We start from the raw sequence: 16,643 nt of genomic DNA on the forward strand, positions 1-16,643 counted from the left end.
AAGACTTTTCATCGTTGAGTCTTTGTTTTGAAGCGAGGAGTACTGATTTTTATTTATCTTGTTGAAGGTTGCATAAGCAAAAACATCTTACCAGAAGTGATTTATATCAATGTTCATGATATATATCTGGTTTCTCTTATTTACATCGGAGAGTGGTTATGCAGGCTATAAACATATAACATGTCAGGATAGCTTTTGATTCGAATGTTTGTAAACAAGTTCGCGTTTATACAATTGCCGAACAACCGGATGTTTATAGTTTTATGAATTGCATACAGTCTCAAAAAGATTATTTCAATATATTTTCGCGCTCCTAGTTTAAATCACAAACTTTGCAAATTGTTTACATGTGCAATGTAAACTACATTGTATCGTTCCGTGAGATTTCAAAGATACTTTCGACCCGCTACATCAATAGTAGTTAATGTAGAAACCTGTTATACGTCGATATTATCATTTTCTGAATAATCACTAATTTTTACTTTTAATTATTTCTTCTTTCATCTAAACGCTATTTTGCTATATTACATATTAATTCAAGCACAGTAATGAAGATAGAAATGTTTAGATTTTAAAAAAAATATTTTTTATCTAATTGTAAGATATTTATATAGGCAATATCAAAAATCGCTAAAATATCCATAGACGATATTGGAAGGTACTAAACATATTAAATAAATACATGATAATTTCACAGAAAACGAAATTGATACTATTCACAGTCTAGTCGATTTTTTTCCTAACAATTTGTTTGGAAATAGTTCTCCAACACAATTTCTTCAGTCCGTATACCGATAGTAATAACGCTATCGCGTAAAACATTGCCACATCGATGGAATAATAGTGAATAACATTCATATATCTAAAACAAATTAATTCCATTAAACAATTTCTTAGGGACTAAGACCCAAAAAAGAAATTCTTACAAAGGCTTCGACATACCTTGTAGAACTTTTTAAATGCTCAGCCCCTTTGTATTTGGCAACGTGTTCTACCCACCAAGTAGCCAATTTTCTGGGGTTAATTGGCAACTCCCGTAGCAACGAGCTTCTCTTCTTCGCTGCTATTCGGTACGAATTGTTGTGTACGGCAGCCACTTTGAGAATCCCATCGCGAAAACTTCCGATGGATATCCTAGCCAAGTCCATCACCAGAACGTAACCCAGTTTTTCTGTAATGCAAAAGGATTGAAAATATTCCTTCGAAGATCGTACGCTTAGTCAAAGTTCTTCCAAGTCATCCAATTCCTTCAGTTTCATATATTTCTAAAATTATTAATTTATTTCGTTTGTCGATATTCATGGTCTTTACCAAGGTTTCACGACTTAATGGAAAACAATTTTCTGTGATATAACTAAAGACACGCTGACGACAATTGTGTAATGTAAGAAATATCGTAAAATATTTTTAAAAATTCAAATATATTAAACAAAGGTCAAAGATGCCAGAGTATATTCTTCGTTCGTTTGGAGAAACACAAGCATAGACAGAGAGTCACATTTGTTACGTGCTCTTTGATCGATATTCCAAGTGCAAAGAGTTAGCGAAACAGTAAGATAAAAGGCGAAGCATCGATATTTTACCAGCTTGAGCCGCGTTTCCATCGTGATCACAGAAAACAGGCAAAACGAGGGTTGGGGCAGCGTGATAAGCAGCCTCGTGCAAAGACAAAAGTCCTCCGTGTGAGACGAACGCTTGTAGCTTCGGATGGCCTAACAGCTCTTGCTGAGGCCACCATGCCGCCGTTCTGACGTTCGACGGCAGATCTTTGATCTTCATACCTTCCCATTTCCACACGACGTTGTACGGAAGCGTAGCGAAGGCTGCCACGAAAATTTGACGAAGTGCCTCTGGCATGCCTGACGCTCGAACCGATGAACCCATAGATACGAATATGAAACCTACGGCCATGTTTCACGGTTATCGTGACGAACTACTTTCAGTCTTTCGACTTGGCCTGAAAATGGTCCATTGTATGATAGATTGGTCGTCGATAAGCTGGTACAAAAAGGTAATGGATCGCTATGACAGAAAGACAGATTAGACATTTTTGTCGTATCAAGGATACTTTAACGTTAAAGCTAGCAGGTCCATTAAGATGACCAATATGTGAATTTTTATAATAATGTTACAGATTTACGACGGTGCAATTTTGCGATTTCGAATGATTGTTCGTAAAATACGGGACAACAATTTGTTCTCCGTATCTTCCTTTTCTATTTCTTTGGCACAAGTCGTGTATTTTAATCTGGTCGGTGGTTCTAGTGTTACATTCCTATGGCAATTCGATCTTTGCTACAGCGAACATGTAAACTCTACATCGCGCGAGTTTGCATCTTTCCCACGCTACGAGAGAAATGTTCAATATCCTTTGACGCAGCTCCATCATCTCCACTTTCTCCGACCAATCGACAAACCTTAGCCCAACAAGCGAACGTAATTTCCCGTTAACGACGCGAGTTGACTGAGGGTATCGACTCACCGCGTTGCAAGAAGCTCTCCAAGTCGGGACTAAGCTTTGTCGCCGGCTTGCAATGCAGACACGCGACGTTCACCACGTTCGCTAAATACGGCACCGACTCTGCCACGCTATAATGACTGTTCTGCAACGTCAGAGGAATCTCCGTGGTCAGATCTCGCACGTCTGGCAACTGGTTTCCTGAAGCAGCGAAGATGAAACGAGATTGTTCGAGAAAAAGCAGATCGTCGTCAATGAAACCGATCGCGAATAAAAGATGTACGTACCTAGATACTTTCTCAGAACCGGTTGAAGGTACCCGCTGACCATAATCCAGTGCATTATTCTCAAGGTGACGAGACAGGCAACGTTTAGAACCCTTTGAAAGAAGTTCATGTCCTGGGTCAGGGACTTGCCAAAGTAAGGTGTAACGGACCATGGCGATGGGTTTCCTTGGCGACTTATGGATCCGCTGTATAGTGCCACCTATATCGACATTTTTCTTCAGTCGTTTCGCTACGAGTAATCGAGACATTGAGAAAGGTGCGGTAAGCTAGTTTTCTCGAAACTCCTTTATCTACTTTGCTATTATTTATTTGCTTTAAAATATTCGTTCAAATGTCTACTCCTTTATTACGCACCCATTATTACGCTTTTATTCAAAATTAATTTATCAATATAAAAATTATTCAAAATTTTGATCCAGACTAAAGATCATGTACATAATGAAATACTTTTTTTAGATCTCGGTCATTACGGACTTGTTATTCGCGAACGCTATTGGCAAATATGTTTGCTAGCGAATGCCTTCACAACGTATTTAAAATAGTTACGGTATTTAGCATGATAGTGGGCACATCCTCGCCGTGAAGAACTCCTAGAAGGCACTCGGGGAAGGCTCCGTCGACGACCGCGACGTCCCATCGCGTCTGAGAATTGCCTTCGGGTCTTCTCAGCCAAGATACGGAGATTTCGTCGCGAAGAAGCGCCTCGCATGCCTCCCAGGCATATCGCATTGCGTCCCACGGAGAGATAGGCATTTCATCTCGGAATCTTGCGCCAACCAAGTCCCATTCGGACGTGTAATTCCCGACATAAGCCTATCGATAATAAAACACAGTCTAAATGCCAGCTCTCTCATAAAGCAGTCCTACTATCGCGTTTTTCTTTAATAAATTTCTTTTACTGTGTATCCACTCGATGGAAACGTTATTTCGAATAACCACGGAACGCGAGCATTTTAGCGAGACAGAACTAGAAGATGGAGAGGTCAAGCGATACAAAGCTTAATACGTACGCGATTCGTACAAAGTCATTAACGTTACTGATATGCAAAGCGACGAATTTAGACACAGTTAGGTTTTCGAGTTTTCTTTAGCAAATCCTTCTGTAGATTAATCAGATTATTTGGAATTAAAGTAGGCTTGTAAAATTCAAGTTTAGGAGATTCGTACAAATCGGTCGAGTCAAAATCCAAGCGTTTGCTTGGAACTTGCGCATAATTACGTAACTTGACATTTTTGTGAGTAATTAAAGAACCTCAACTTCGCTTGAAGTTTGTACGTTTCGTGTCAAGCAAAGCGCGGACTCAAGCAATTTGAAATCATTTTACCAGTGCGCATCCGAGTCAGCTGACTCGATTAATTTGAACGAAGCTCAATTGTCTTATTCAATTCGACAAATACGTTTTAATTCGTATTATTTTGTATTCTTCCCTTTCTTAAACCTTTTATACGTCGTTCCCGATAATAATCTCCTCTTTTTCAATTATCAAAATTCCAGTACCAAATTATTTGTTTTATTTCCACCCAGTGGAACGAACAGCGTTCATTGAAACCAAGAGGTTCTGTGTGTACATGGCCTACAACCATCGAATTCCCCGAGCTTCTCGAACCGGGTTTCTATAATTTACCAGCGGTTGTTTGCTCACGCTACAAACTCCAGTCAATTCGTATACCGTCTCTTTTGTACGTCCCTGTGCTACTTCCGGCACTCTCGTAATTAAATAATCCAACTAACTGATACTATAGGTGAAATTGCGTCTAGACGGAATAATACGCGCTCGAAAATGTCTTCCGCTATTCTCTAAAAGCTACTTCTGATCAGCTTATCTTTCATAATTAGATAACAGGAAAGCACCGACTTCGAGAATTCTGAATTTCCGCCACTTGTCGATCTTCGTATTACAATTTCTTTTTTTTTCTTTTTTGTGAAATATTTTATTCGTAAAGATTGGAAATGTCTACCTCGAAGATAGGTGGAACGAACTCTTGCAATCCGCTGTTCGCAGCTGGTCCCGGAAACGCGCTCAACAGGGTCACGTTGTGTCCACGTGCCTTCAAACTGCTACCCAGTGCCACAAATGGCACGGTGTGCGACTTCGTGCCACCCATAGTGGCCAGCAGGATATTGTAAGCCATCGTGGAATTACAGACTAACGAGATAACGAAGAAAATGATCGTTGGAGCCATCGAATTGGTCATCTTTAAGTTTTCACCGTTTCAGCTCTTTTGGTCCTCCGCAACAACTCAACCAGTGTGTCCTACGTCTATCCAATGAAGTTTACACCGGAAGAAGAAGCTTTTGACATCGGAAACTATATAATCGTCGAAGCAGCACCCTTAAACGTTGCAACTTTCTTCCGTGAACATTCCTCGTTTGCGCTGTTAGTATTCTTCGATATTCTTTGTTCTACGCTGGTTCCTATTTTCCACTCGACGTTGCTTTATCCTCTAATCGAACAGGGAGTTTCTCACTTGCGATTTTAACATTCAAATATCTTCTTATTCTCCTTTTGCCATGTGCCTTGCTCTCTTGAATCTAATTCCTTAAGTTCTCCAAAGTTTTGCCTAAGCTTCTTCTTATATGAAAGCTGCTCGTTCGCAATCTTAACATTCCAACGTCCTCTGCTTCGCGTTACTTCAGCTGTACGTCTCTATCTCCTCTTTCGTGTAGTTTGATAAATTCCTCCAAGTTCTGTCTGAGCTTCTATGACAGTTTCTCACTTGTAACCTCGACGTTCCAACGTTCTCTACTTTATATTACTCCGATGTATATTTCTATCTTTTCTTCCACTGAATTTCTCAAATTCTCCAACTCCTGTTTCCGAAGTAGCGTATTACGATGTAGCTCGGGTGACACGAACGTCTGGTTTTCGTCGGTGGAACCGCGTCTATATACGCTGACCCGTCAAAGCCCGCAGGATTGGGAAAACAGCTCCATTATCATTGTAATGATAGGTTGACGAGAGAAAAAAGAAACGGCCATCGATCGTACGATGGACGATAGTTCTAAGAGAGACGAGTAGACGGGAGAGGAGACGGCTTTTCTTCGGACAAACCCGTCCATGAAACCTCGAGACGGCTATTTCCTCGTCATTTTTACACGAAGCCGCCGAGCATGACCGATCACGTTCGTTTCCGTGATTTTTTATTCCGGCTTAGAGCTCTGGAACTGAAACATAGAAAACCACAAAATGATTTGTTTGTTCGTGTAGCACGGCTACATAGAAGCTCTCCTTAGTTCAAATGTTCTGTCTACCGTTTTAAATGCGAAGGACATCCAAGTTTTATCATTTTCTTTGTGTCATCTTTACCTCTCTACGTCATTCGGTGCACGATACTCAATGTATTTCGCAATGGCCCGTACGATTACAATTTTACTACTTAAAAGTAAAGAAACAGATCTTCAAACGGAACATTTTTACGTTCATTTTGTCTTTCATCGAGCAACTTGTTGCTGTAGCGCTTTATAAATTAATCGGTACTTTAACCAAACTATCGAAACGTAATAAAACCATAGGAATAAATCCACTGTATAACGTTAAGCCTAAATATTTGTTATCTAAAGAAAGGAAACTACCTATCCTCGTTTCTGATATGCAAAATTTCTGTCAAAGGAAACATTCGCTTGTCCCGGCAATTTTCTTTCTTGTGCGACAGTGGTTCGATCGACAAACGACACTGTTCGAAGCACAGCACGCGAAATTCGGAGTAAAGATCATTCGATTCATCAGCCGATCATCTTCAATTAATTCTTCTTCGTTCGTGAGAACACGCAAATTTAATCTTCAACGATATTCAAACGACGCCTGAAACTTTCACTAAATAATGCAAGTTTCAAGTACACCGCTCGTTCTAGACCGACAATGCGATCTCTCGAGATTGAAATCCTGATCTTGACTCTCCTTCTCTCCTGTTCCTTTCTCTGGCTCTTCCTTTGACGATTCTCTTTCCTTCGCGAAAAACGGATAGGTCGCTATCCGTACGTGCCACAGGACGCTTAACGGGATTAGAAGAGACGTTAAATTCTTCTCGTGAATCTCAAATGGACGAGCAACCTTTTCAAACAGCCAGGATCTCAAACTTTTCAAGGATCGAAAGTTCGATCGTACAGACACGTGGAGCGAAGATTTGTCGACGAATTGAACATTCGTATGTATTTGAAAGTATCGGAACATTTGTCGAAGGAAATTTTTTTTATCATTTAATTTGTACTTTACAATTCGTCCAGCTGAGCATTTGGTAAATGTAGAAAATTTGTATAAATATTATCTATATTAATAGGAAATCGAACGATGTCTAAATACTTTTGCGTTTTAATTGGCAACATTCGTATCGACTAATAATTAGATACGCGTAACTCTTGATTTCGATGGATTTTTGATTAAAAGGATCGATGCTGTGGAATTCTAACGACAAGTCGTCCTTTTTTCAAATTTCTACGATCTTTGGAACACGCGACGATAGCTAGCTTTCGACCAATGGTGGTTTTCTTCTTTCATTTCTATTTTATTTCTATGACTCTTTATATAGAGCTAATTTATATTTCCATGACTCTTGCAAATAGTTTCGACAAATTCCTCCCTTGTTACACCAAATCGTAATTTCCAATAGATACAAAATACCAAATACAAAATCAGTCGACTCGTTGAAAGTCTAGTTTAGTTATCGTATTTCACAGGAGACTTATTTTCGAACGGTAGTACACAGAGGAAATTAAGGAGCAAAGATTTTTTCGAGGATCAAAGTCTCGTTCTTTTCACTAGCAAATTTTAACGATTAAATCTTCAGGAATTGACCGACGTACGACCAACATATTTATGACGTTATTTCATAAATGTTTGCTACAGCTCGACGGTATATCTGGTCGTCGACGAAGCTCTTCGATCGAGTCGTCGAGAATCGTTCGTGGGACGCGATCCGTAACACTTTTCCTTACCTCGTGACGCTGGTCCTCGACTTCTTTTTTGCGATTTACGCGCGGACAGTGTTTCCTTCCTTTCTCGTGCGCTCGTTCCTCCACGTTTTCCTTACCATTTCTACGAAAAAAGTTTCTTCTGCCAAATTGAAATCGTTCCTTTTATCAATGTTTCGTCGATTCCGTTTCACCATGCAACTTTTCCATTAATTCCATTCGGATATCCTCGCTCACGATTCTTCTCGCTATAATCCGATACCTACTCCTTTTAGTGTCACTTTACAGCGAACATTTCTTACCCTTTGACGTATCGATTCGATCAGAAATTTATTTCATTCGGTCATATTTCTGGTTAAATATCGATGCAATGAAAAAGGGAGATAAACACCTTTTAGTTTGCATTAGGTTAAAGACTCTTAATGTTTCGTACGTAAATGCGTAGGTCGATTTTGTCGTTCGCGATGTTCGTATTGTACGAACTCGGCTGAATTTCGATTCGACGAAAGTTGGCAGATTTTTCAACGTCGCATTATACCGAAGATTCTTATTGTTTAGCGAGTCGATCGAATCACGTTCACTGCTTTCGTACTTCAAAAATTTATCTCGCTTTTATCTTCCGTTAAATTTCGATTTAGCGAAAACGAGGTTAATAGGCCCAGGTGCAGGGGCTCGAGCGAAAAAAATCGGTCGATCGATTTTCGCAGACCTTGAGACTCGACGCGTTTCGACGCACGAAGCTTGGATATCACCGAGCGTGAAAGTTTGACTGGCCAGCGGCAGCTTTAATGATCAGCTGTGCTCGAGAGAGAGAGTTTTCCCTCCCACCAGCACTTGCTTCTTCTTCCTTTTCGATGGTCCCCGTTCACAAAGATGTCCCGCAAACGAGCAACAATAAGATACACAAACCAATCGTGAGTTACCTCGACATTTTTATTACACTATACTGTCGATGCAAAAGTGGGAGGTTCGATTGGAATTTTGCTTCTGTTGTTGCGATTGCTGGTTGATCCACGTAGTGGAAAAATGACTTGGGGTTGCTCGTTACAAGTCAGAATCGTAGTATTGTTAATTTTTTTGATTGAAAAGATCGGAGGAGGATCGAAGATTGATGAAGGATTTTTGATGGATTAACGGAATGACAAACCATTTCGCATTATTCGTACACGAGATGGAAGAAATGGTATTGGAAATTCTTTAAATTGAGATATCGTAGGATAGAAGGTTTTTTAATCAGTGGAAAGTAGAGAATATAAGAGTTTGATTTACCGCGCTGTTAGATTATCAATTCGTGAAAAGTGAAATAAAAGTGAAAGATTAGTTTGCATCTTGATATACTATTGGAATATTCGAGCATTGTCTTATCTGTCGACATAGTAGGCGTATAATACTGGGTTATTGTCTTATATTAAGTTAGAAAAATTTACCAAATGTCCAGCTGGACAAATTGTAAACTACAAATTAAATAATAAAAAAAGTAGAAATTTTCTTATGTTCAATTTTCTAGGTGAGAAATAACATAGCCAAACTCGAAGATGGTATCCCTCTGGGGGTAGCCATCCACATATTATTTAGAAATTAAACTAGAAAAATTTATCGAACATTCAGCTGGACAAATTGTAAGGTACAAATTAAATAATAAAAAAAAAAAACAAAAAACTGAAGAAATAAAATAGTCAAACTCGAAGATGGTATCCCGCTGGGGGTAGCCATCCACATGTTATTTAGCAATTAAGTTAGAAAAATCTACCAAATGTCCAGCTGGATAAATTGTAAAGTACAAATTAAATAATAAAAAAAAATAGAAATTTTCTCATGTTCAATTTTCTAAGTAAGAAATAAAATAGTCAAACTCGAAGATGGTATCCCGCTGGGGGTAGCCATCCACATGTTATTTAGCAATTAAGTTAGAAAAATCTACCAAATGTCCAGCTGGACAAATTGTAAAGTACAAATTAAATAATAAAAAAAAGAAATTTTCTAGGTACAGCTCGTATACCAGCTGGTTCCCAGTACACTTTTCTCATCGATCGATGAACGCCGTATTCCTTTTTATAATCTCCAATAGAATAACGACAAGTTTATTATAAATTAGTAGAGACAGCGTATAAGTACATAGGAGTTCTTCTCATTGATCTTCTCATTTCGTTTATTTATAATTTACATTTAATATCAGAGAATAAAGAACATCGATAATATACACGATAAAAGAACAATTTACTGAAAGATTATCCGAGCTCGTTTAGGAGCGTCTTCGTTAATCGTTATTACCATCATTAAGTAGTAACGTAATATCCGTTACATTTTACGACGATGATTCGCTCTGCTATCCTAATTGGATATTCTTTATAAAATTCTACCCCTTCGGCAAAACAGTTTCTTTTAATTCCAATATACTTTCTATACTTTCGAACAGTTTTTCATATCGTTTCCAGATCTTGTTACACTTTAGAGTATCAACGTTTGTTAAATGTCAAGAACGTTCATCTTTGATCTTCGTTTTAATATCATTTATCGTACATCATTATTCGATATCTCGCTAAACAAAATGAATTTATCAAAATTACAATTCCATTTAAAATCTACAATTTAGAAAACTTTGCCTCTGCATCGTTCTTCTCACGACGCGATATTTTATTTCATTTTATCTTTGATCAATTATTTAACATTTGATTCCATTAATAACCGACGATGGAACGTACTATTTGTACGACAAACGGAAGCAATTTATCAATTGTAAATGTCGCGAAGAATAACACGTTTGCGCTCAAAGATTAAGTCGATGGCAAACAGAACTACATCTCTCTGATCGTTCACGCTCGCAGATATTATTGATGTACGAATATCGTAGGTATTTACGACGTTTATAAGCGGCTTCTGTCATCACGAATATTATTTTTTTCGTCGCCGTGGAATCGTCGAAACAAAATCGCTGCAAGCTTTCTTCGATAGTTGCTCGCAGAAGTTGGTTTACAATTTAAACGACAGAGCACGATGATTAATTTAACGGCTGGTCGTTTTCAGGCCACAAATTCTCTTCGAAGATGAACGAGTAGTATCAATGAGTTGACGATACTTACAAGTGAAAGTCGAAGATTTGACGAGTAAATCTTAAAATGTGATTGTGCAATAGAGTAACGGCGATTTTTTGCCACGATGACTGGACGAATTAATACGATGATTTGTGTTGGACCGGTGAAAATGTATTAAGCAAATAACGGGTCTGTGAGAAAGGAATGTTTAATAATCTACCCGTTACAAGTATCAAACTGTGTCACACGGTGTAATTTCTAATTTGTATTAGGTAGTCCGAAAAGTATCTTTGCAGTCTTTACCACTTGCACGTCTTTTACAACGACGCATTTTTATACAAACATGAAAGCTAATCTATCGAACGTTGTGATTTTTATTTTGATAGAAGAAAATGGATCATAGGTAATTCGATAAAATAATATAAAACGAAAAATGTGCGTGCATTATTTCGTTATAAAACGAAAGAAACTTTCCGGACGACCTAACTATTTGCTTCAGGCAGATCTGACTCTTTAAAGGCAAAGGTAAAGAAATAAATATCCGTGGGTTGCGAATTTTATAGCTAAATTCTACTGCCGTTTTCTACGATTTCCAAAAGTTCTTACTTTCCAATTCTTTTTAGGTGTCGATCGATAAACCGAACTTAAACCTTCGATATTTATAATTTTTAAAGCCCAACGATCCGATCTGTGTACAATAAGAAAACAAAATTGTTTCTAGTACATTTTTCTCATCGACCGAAGAATGCTGTATTTATTTTATAATCTCTAATACAACCGCGACAAGTTTATTATAAATTAGCAGAGACAAAATTGTTTCTAGTACACTTTTCTCATCGACCGAAGGACGCTGTATTCATTTTATAATCTCTAATACAACCGCGACAAGTTTATTATAAATTAGCAGAGACAAAATTGTTTCTAGTACACTTTTCTCATCGACCGAAGGACGCTGTATTTATTTTATAATTTCTAATACAACCGCGACAAGTTTATTATAAATTAGCAGAGACAAAATTGTTTCTAGTACACTTTTCTCATCGACCGAAGGACGCTGTATTCATTTTATAATCTCTAATACAACCGCGACAAGTTTATTATAAATTAGCAGAGACAAAATTGTTTCTAGTACACTTTTCTCATCGATCGAAGGACGCTGTATTCATTTTATAATCTCTAATACAACAGCGACAAGTTTATTATAAATTAGCAGAGACAACGTATAATTGCAAAACGAAACGTGTAACGCTCAAGTGGAAAATAAAAATGACTAACTCCTAGAGTTTTTCCAAGTTGCATAATCACGTTTTAAACTCATACAAATGCGTGGAATATGATCGTGGTCGGTACGATCACGATTGATAAGAAACTAGATCCATGTTGACTCGTTGCGTTCGAGTAATTGGAATTTGTACAAGAAATGTTCCGCTATACGAATAATCGCGTAATAATATCGTACGTTTGTGCGAACGAATTTATCGATAGAAGGATAAACCGGGACACCCAGAAACATGGACGCTCGATTCAAGTCTCGAAGGACTCGAGTTTCTCTTTTACAATTTTCTTTTCTTCGAGACCAGGTCGAATTATTTTTACCTGTGGCAGACGGTCAAAATAATTGGAACGCTCGCATATCATCGTAAGTAAAACGTCAAGATCTCGCGATTCAAATATTTTTATTTACTTTCCATTTACCTTAACTCGTATTTTTAACGATTTCTATCGCCTTTCGAAACATTGTAAAATACTTGGTTCCGTTTAGGAGAACGTATTAGATATAAAGCAGAAACGAAGTAAATGATCTCGAATATCCGATCGTTTAATTACACTCTTAACAATTTTAATCTAATCTAATCTAATCGAAGTTTCGAGCGATCATCAGGCTTTTTATCGACGTTGCAGAATATAGGAAATCGCAGGTACTAATTCGATGTCGTAAAAGTTTTATTAGATTCAATTCAAGAAATAAGAGCGTAGGAAACGGCTGGTGCATATCACTTTGAAATAATTCGACCTCTCGATACTTTTACCGCATTTAATTCAAGCAACAGAGACATAGGAAACCAGAGCGAGATATCGTTTCCATATAAAATCCAATTTAAACGACAAGAACGTAGCAATAGTATTTTCAAACGTGACGAATGTATCTTTATATCAAGATATTCGTTTCTAGTCGCAAAGTAACATTAAAACAAACAAACAAACAAACGTGTAATTGCTACGAGTTCGCCTGCGATCTTCCTACATTTACGTACATTTTCCTATTTTTATATCGAAAACAACGATTGCGGATGTTAAATGAGCGAGACCTAGAAACTCCCGATCAAAAATTATGAAACGTAGAAATTTGTATAGGCGACAAAAAAGAAACTATTTTATAGAACGTATCAAGCATGAGATAGCGTTTCGCGAATCGTGGCGAAATAAAGAATTAGGACAAATTTCACTGGTTCGGTACCGTTACTCGTTCGCGACCGATTTGCTATCGGAACAGTTCGCTGCACTGTGGCCCGTCCCATATCGAAACCACCGCGTATTACACGTACCGTGCATATCGATTTCTTTCTCGACCGATGCGTGTCTCAAGCAGAAAAACATCTTTGTACTATTAAATCGCACGTACATAAGAACGCGTGCTGTGAAATGTCTGCGTAAATTTCAAGGATTCGACGAGGAAAAATTCCTTAAAAGTCACGCTCGCCAACGACTTTGTTTTTCTTTTTCATTCTTCCTCCGCGTTATTCCGTCGAAGAAGATGAAAATCAACTTTCTGACTCTTTTAATGGTTTGCATTCTCATTTACTTTTATATAAGCAAAAGTTTTATTGAGACCACTTCTTGAACAGAAGCGTAGGGCTGCGCCACGTTTCTTCAACGAGACTTGCTTTTTTAAGCTGTTACGAGTTGCTCCAAGTTGAAAGCACGCGCTCCATGTTTTTATTACCTGAGAATTCTCAACACTTGATAAATCTTGCAGGCAAAACGGGTTTACTTGCTGTCGGAGAATATAAACCGTTGTAACATAAATCTCAGCAGAGTATTATAGGCGAACTAATCGACTAATTAAACGATAAATGTCATATTTTCGAAGAGAGGCGACGTAGATTAATCAAACGATCGCAGAAACCAGATTGTTCTCTTTCGTAATTATTGGGTTAGCAACTAAGTGATTGCGGATTTTGTCGATACCATCTATTGGCATCATCTGCTATAGATGGTATTGACAAAATCATCATCATCTGCGATAGACGGTATTGACGAACTCCGCAATCACTTAGTTGCCAGTCCAATATTTCTGACTTCAATCTGCAAACTTACTACGCATAATCTCTCGTTTCTTAAAAGGTGCAACCTAACAGCATAAAAGAATAGCGTAAAATAACGTACCGTATAACGTAACTGTGTATTAGTCGCGTAATATATCCATGAAACTTTGCATTCGCTGTATATTGCAAACCGATGACAATCTACGTTGCTCTGTAACAATTCGACCGACCGAATCGGTCCACCAAAAACACGAAATATTTCTTATTTCTTGCTTTCGTGATGAAATAACTGAATAACAAGACGGTCGTATATCGAATCGAATCGAATTGGCCACAATTTACCATTAGATTTCTAGCGATCGATCGAGTCGCAGTACGATCTTTACCGTGGTCCACTCGATAAGTTCCTTTCACAGCCATTTATATCGGTAAATTACACTTGCTCTGAAATCGCCTTTCATTTGTCAAGTTTATGGCCTTGTTCAACGAAAGAATAGAAACTCGTGTCTCTTAACGTGGATCCTATTTTCAACAGCTCAGATTTCAGAAGCTACGTCAGATTCACCGTTCCATTCGTTCACCGTTCTTCTGCCCCTTTTCCTCTGTCCTAATTGCTTCTCTATCGATTTGGTTAACTCGTTCCACGTAAGATTTAAATGTCAGGAAATGAAAGTATTGCTGTCGAAAAAATTCGTTCTTCTTCTTTCGTTCAAGAGAGATTCTGCCTCGTCGACAACGAAGACCTCTCCTGCGGGCCATTCTTCGTGTTTTACGACCGTCTCGTCGAAACGGGAAATTGTATCTCTTCTTTCGGTTAAAACGAATTGTTTCCACCAAAGACGATTTGTTATGGAATAGTCAAGTACTTTTCTATAAATCGTTTGGCGGAACAGCAGAGGATTTAATACAAAATTACTTGAATTGTAGAAGATTTGTTACAACGGTGATGATTTTAATGGTGAATATGGAATATTTTCTATGCACAATTTGATGCTTTTGTTTGGGAAAATCATTTCTCTTTCATTTCGTCCACTTGCTTCTTCTTCCATAAAGTTACTGGCGCTTTTAAACAACGTAGACTAATTTTTTCTTAACAAAATGAAAGGATTATCCGATTGAACGTAGAAACTTATCGATTTTTCTCATCAACTACCTTTTTCCACTCAACTCTTCTCGCCTGTTTTCCTGTTTAACAGTAACTTTTATCTTTGCTTCCACTTTCGAAAAATTCGCTTCCGAAATGGATCGGCACTCCTGTTCGAAGCAGGTTTCTCGTCGTAAACGAGTCTCTATGCTAAAGAAAGGCTGTTTGCCTCGACTAATATTTATATCGCAAACGCTCCTTTCGAAGCCATCGTTTTTTAATTCTTTCTTTCTGGCTTCGCCCGTATTCGGATCTGCTTCCAATCGTTACGCCATACAATGCGGTATACGGTGGATAAAAATCGAAATAATCGTCCGATTTCGATCTTATTGTACGATGATATCATCAGTCTGTAAGTAATATAATTGTAAACAGTAATTCTCCCAAAAATCGACGCAGGTTAGTAAAAATCGTTTCTACATCAAAATCTAATGCGATTACCTGTGTATCTGATCTGCGAAAGTGCGAACGAACGCGACCAGCGAATTCCTATTTTTGTTCCCAATTCTCATTCCAATGCTGCACTGCGCACCGGCCCGATGCGATCGTTCTGTAACTCGCAACGCGCTTTCCTACAAAAATATCTAGTTTCTACGCCTTCGATCCGTGAAAGAATACTAAAAATATATTTCACAAAATAGTTTCGGTTAGCTGTTTCTTATTATTGAAAGGATTTGTTAATTTTCGATGGTAAACCGAGGGAAACTTTGTACGTTGAAGATACGATAAATAAAATCGACTTTGTTAAATAGCAATTTCATTCGTAGAAAATTGAACACAGGGTAGGATTATTTGAATCAGCAGATAATTTAATATCGAAAGTTGCACAGTACGATCGGATTTGTACGTTACGAGAAGAAAATTAAGAGAAGATCAACTACGAAAAAATATCGTTTCTCTTATCGAAAGATCAAAAACAATAAACAATAGAGAAAAATAAAAATTTGTAAGCTTCTGTGTAAAATCGTTCTGTGCGATAAATCTTCCGGAACAAATAGTTCCTCGTTCGTTAATCCCACGATTCCTATTCTTCTGTTTCTCGGGCGACGAGCACGTGTATCAGTTGCCAAGATTTTCTTTAGCCATCGATGAAGTATTACGATCACGTGCTAAAGATGTGGCAATAAAAAAACCAAGATCCAATGTCCCATTTCGCCGTGGCTTTTGCTTTTATTCGAAACCTGTCTCACGGCTGGCCGTGCAACTCGTCGTCTCGAACGAATCTTCATAGTCGCGAGACTGTGGCCAATTATCGTTGCGTAATACCGATCGTTCTTGTGAAAACGTTCACAGACGGATTACGCACGGTATCCATTCATTCCTTTTCACTCTTCGCTCCAGTCGTTACACGCTCGATTAATGGAAATCCTAGTCCTGTTTTCGCTATCTCGCCATAATCGCATCGATACGATCGACCGACACGACAATTATCTATCGTAGTCTCGGTCGTAGAATATCGAAACGCGCGTTTTCAGAAAATTTCAGGGAAAAATTCTTTTATTCGATCATCTGCAGTGTCTTCATAAACTGTGTATCACGTGCGTAGG

General features: G+C 38.1%; 1 protein-coding gene and 1 long non-coding RNA gene across 2 annotated transcripts; one reads left to right on the forward strand and one right to left on the reverse strand.

Annotated features, from left to right (window-relative positions):
- Positions 1 to 207: 207 nt before the first annotated feature.
- LOC132905805 (UDP-glucosyltransferase 2) lies at positions 208 to 5,115 on the reverse strand. Its single transcript, XM_060957456.1, has 7 exons — positions 4,705 to 5,115; positions 3,292 to 3,558; positions 2,746 to 2,944; positions 2,483 to 2,659; positions 1,584 to 1,901; positions 943 to 1,171; positions 208 to 862 (listed from the first exon to the last, which is right to left on the reverse strand). The coding sequence occupies exons 1-7, from the start codon at positions 4,939 to 4,941 to the stop codon at positions 724 to 726; spliced, it is 1,566 nt and encodes a 521-aa protein (XP_060813439.1). The 5' UTR covers positions 4,942 to 5,115; the 3' UTR covers positions 208 to 723.
- LOC132905821 (uncharacterized) lies at positions 2,598 to 3,336 on the forward strand. The gene is made up of 3 exons (XR_009657868.1): positions 2,598 to 2,737; positions 2,811 to 3,001; positions 3,202 to 3,336. It is a non-coding gene; the product is annotated as an uncharacterized LOC132905821 (long non-coding RNA).
- Positions 5,116 to 16,643: the final 11,528 nt, after the last annotated feature.

Source organism: Bombus pascuorum, chromosome 4 (assembly GCF_905332965.1).
Source record: "Bombus pascuorum chromosome 4, iyBomPasc1.1, whole genome shotgun sequence".
In the NCBI taxonomy this organism is placed as follows: Eukaryota; Metazoa; Arthropoda; class Insecta; order Hymenoptera; family Apidae; genus Bombus; species Bombus pascuorum.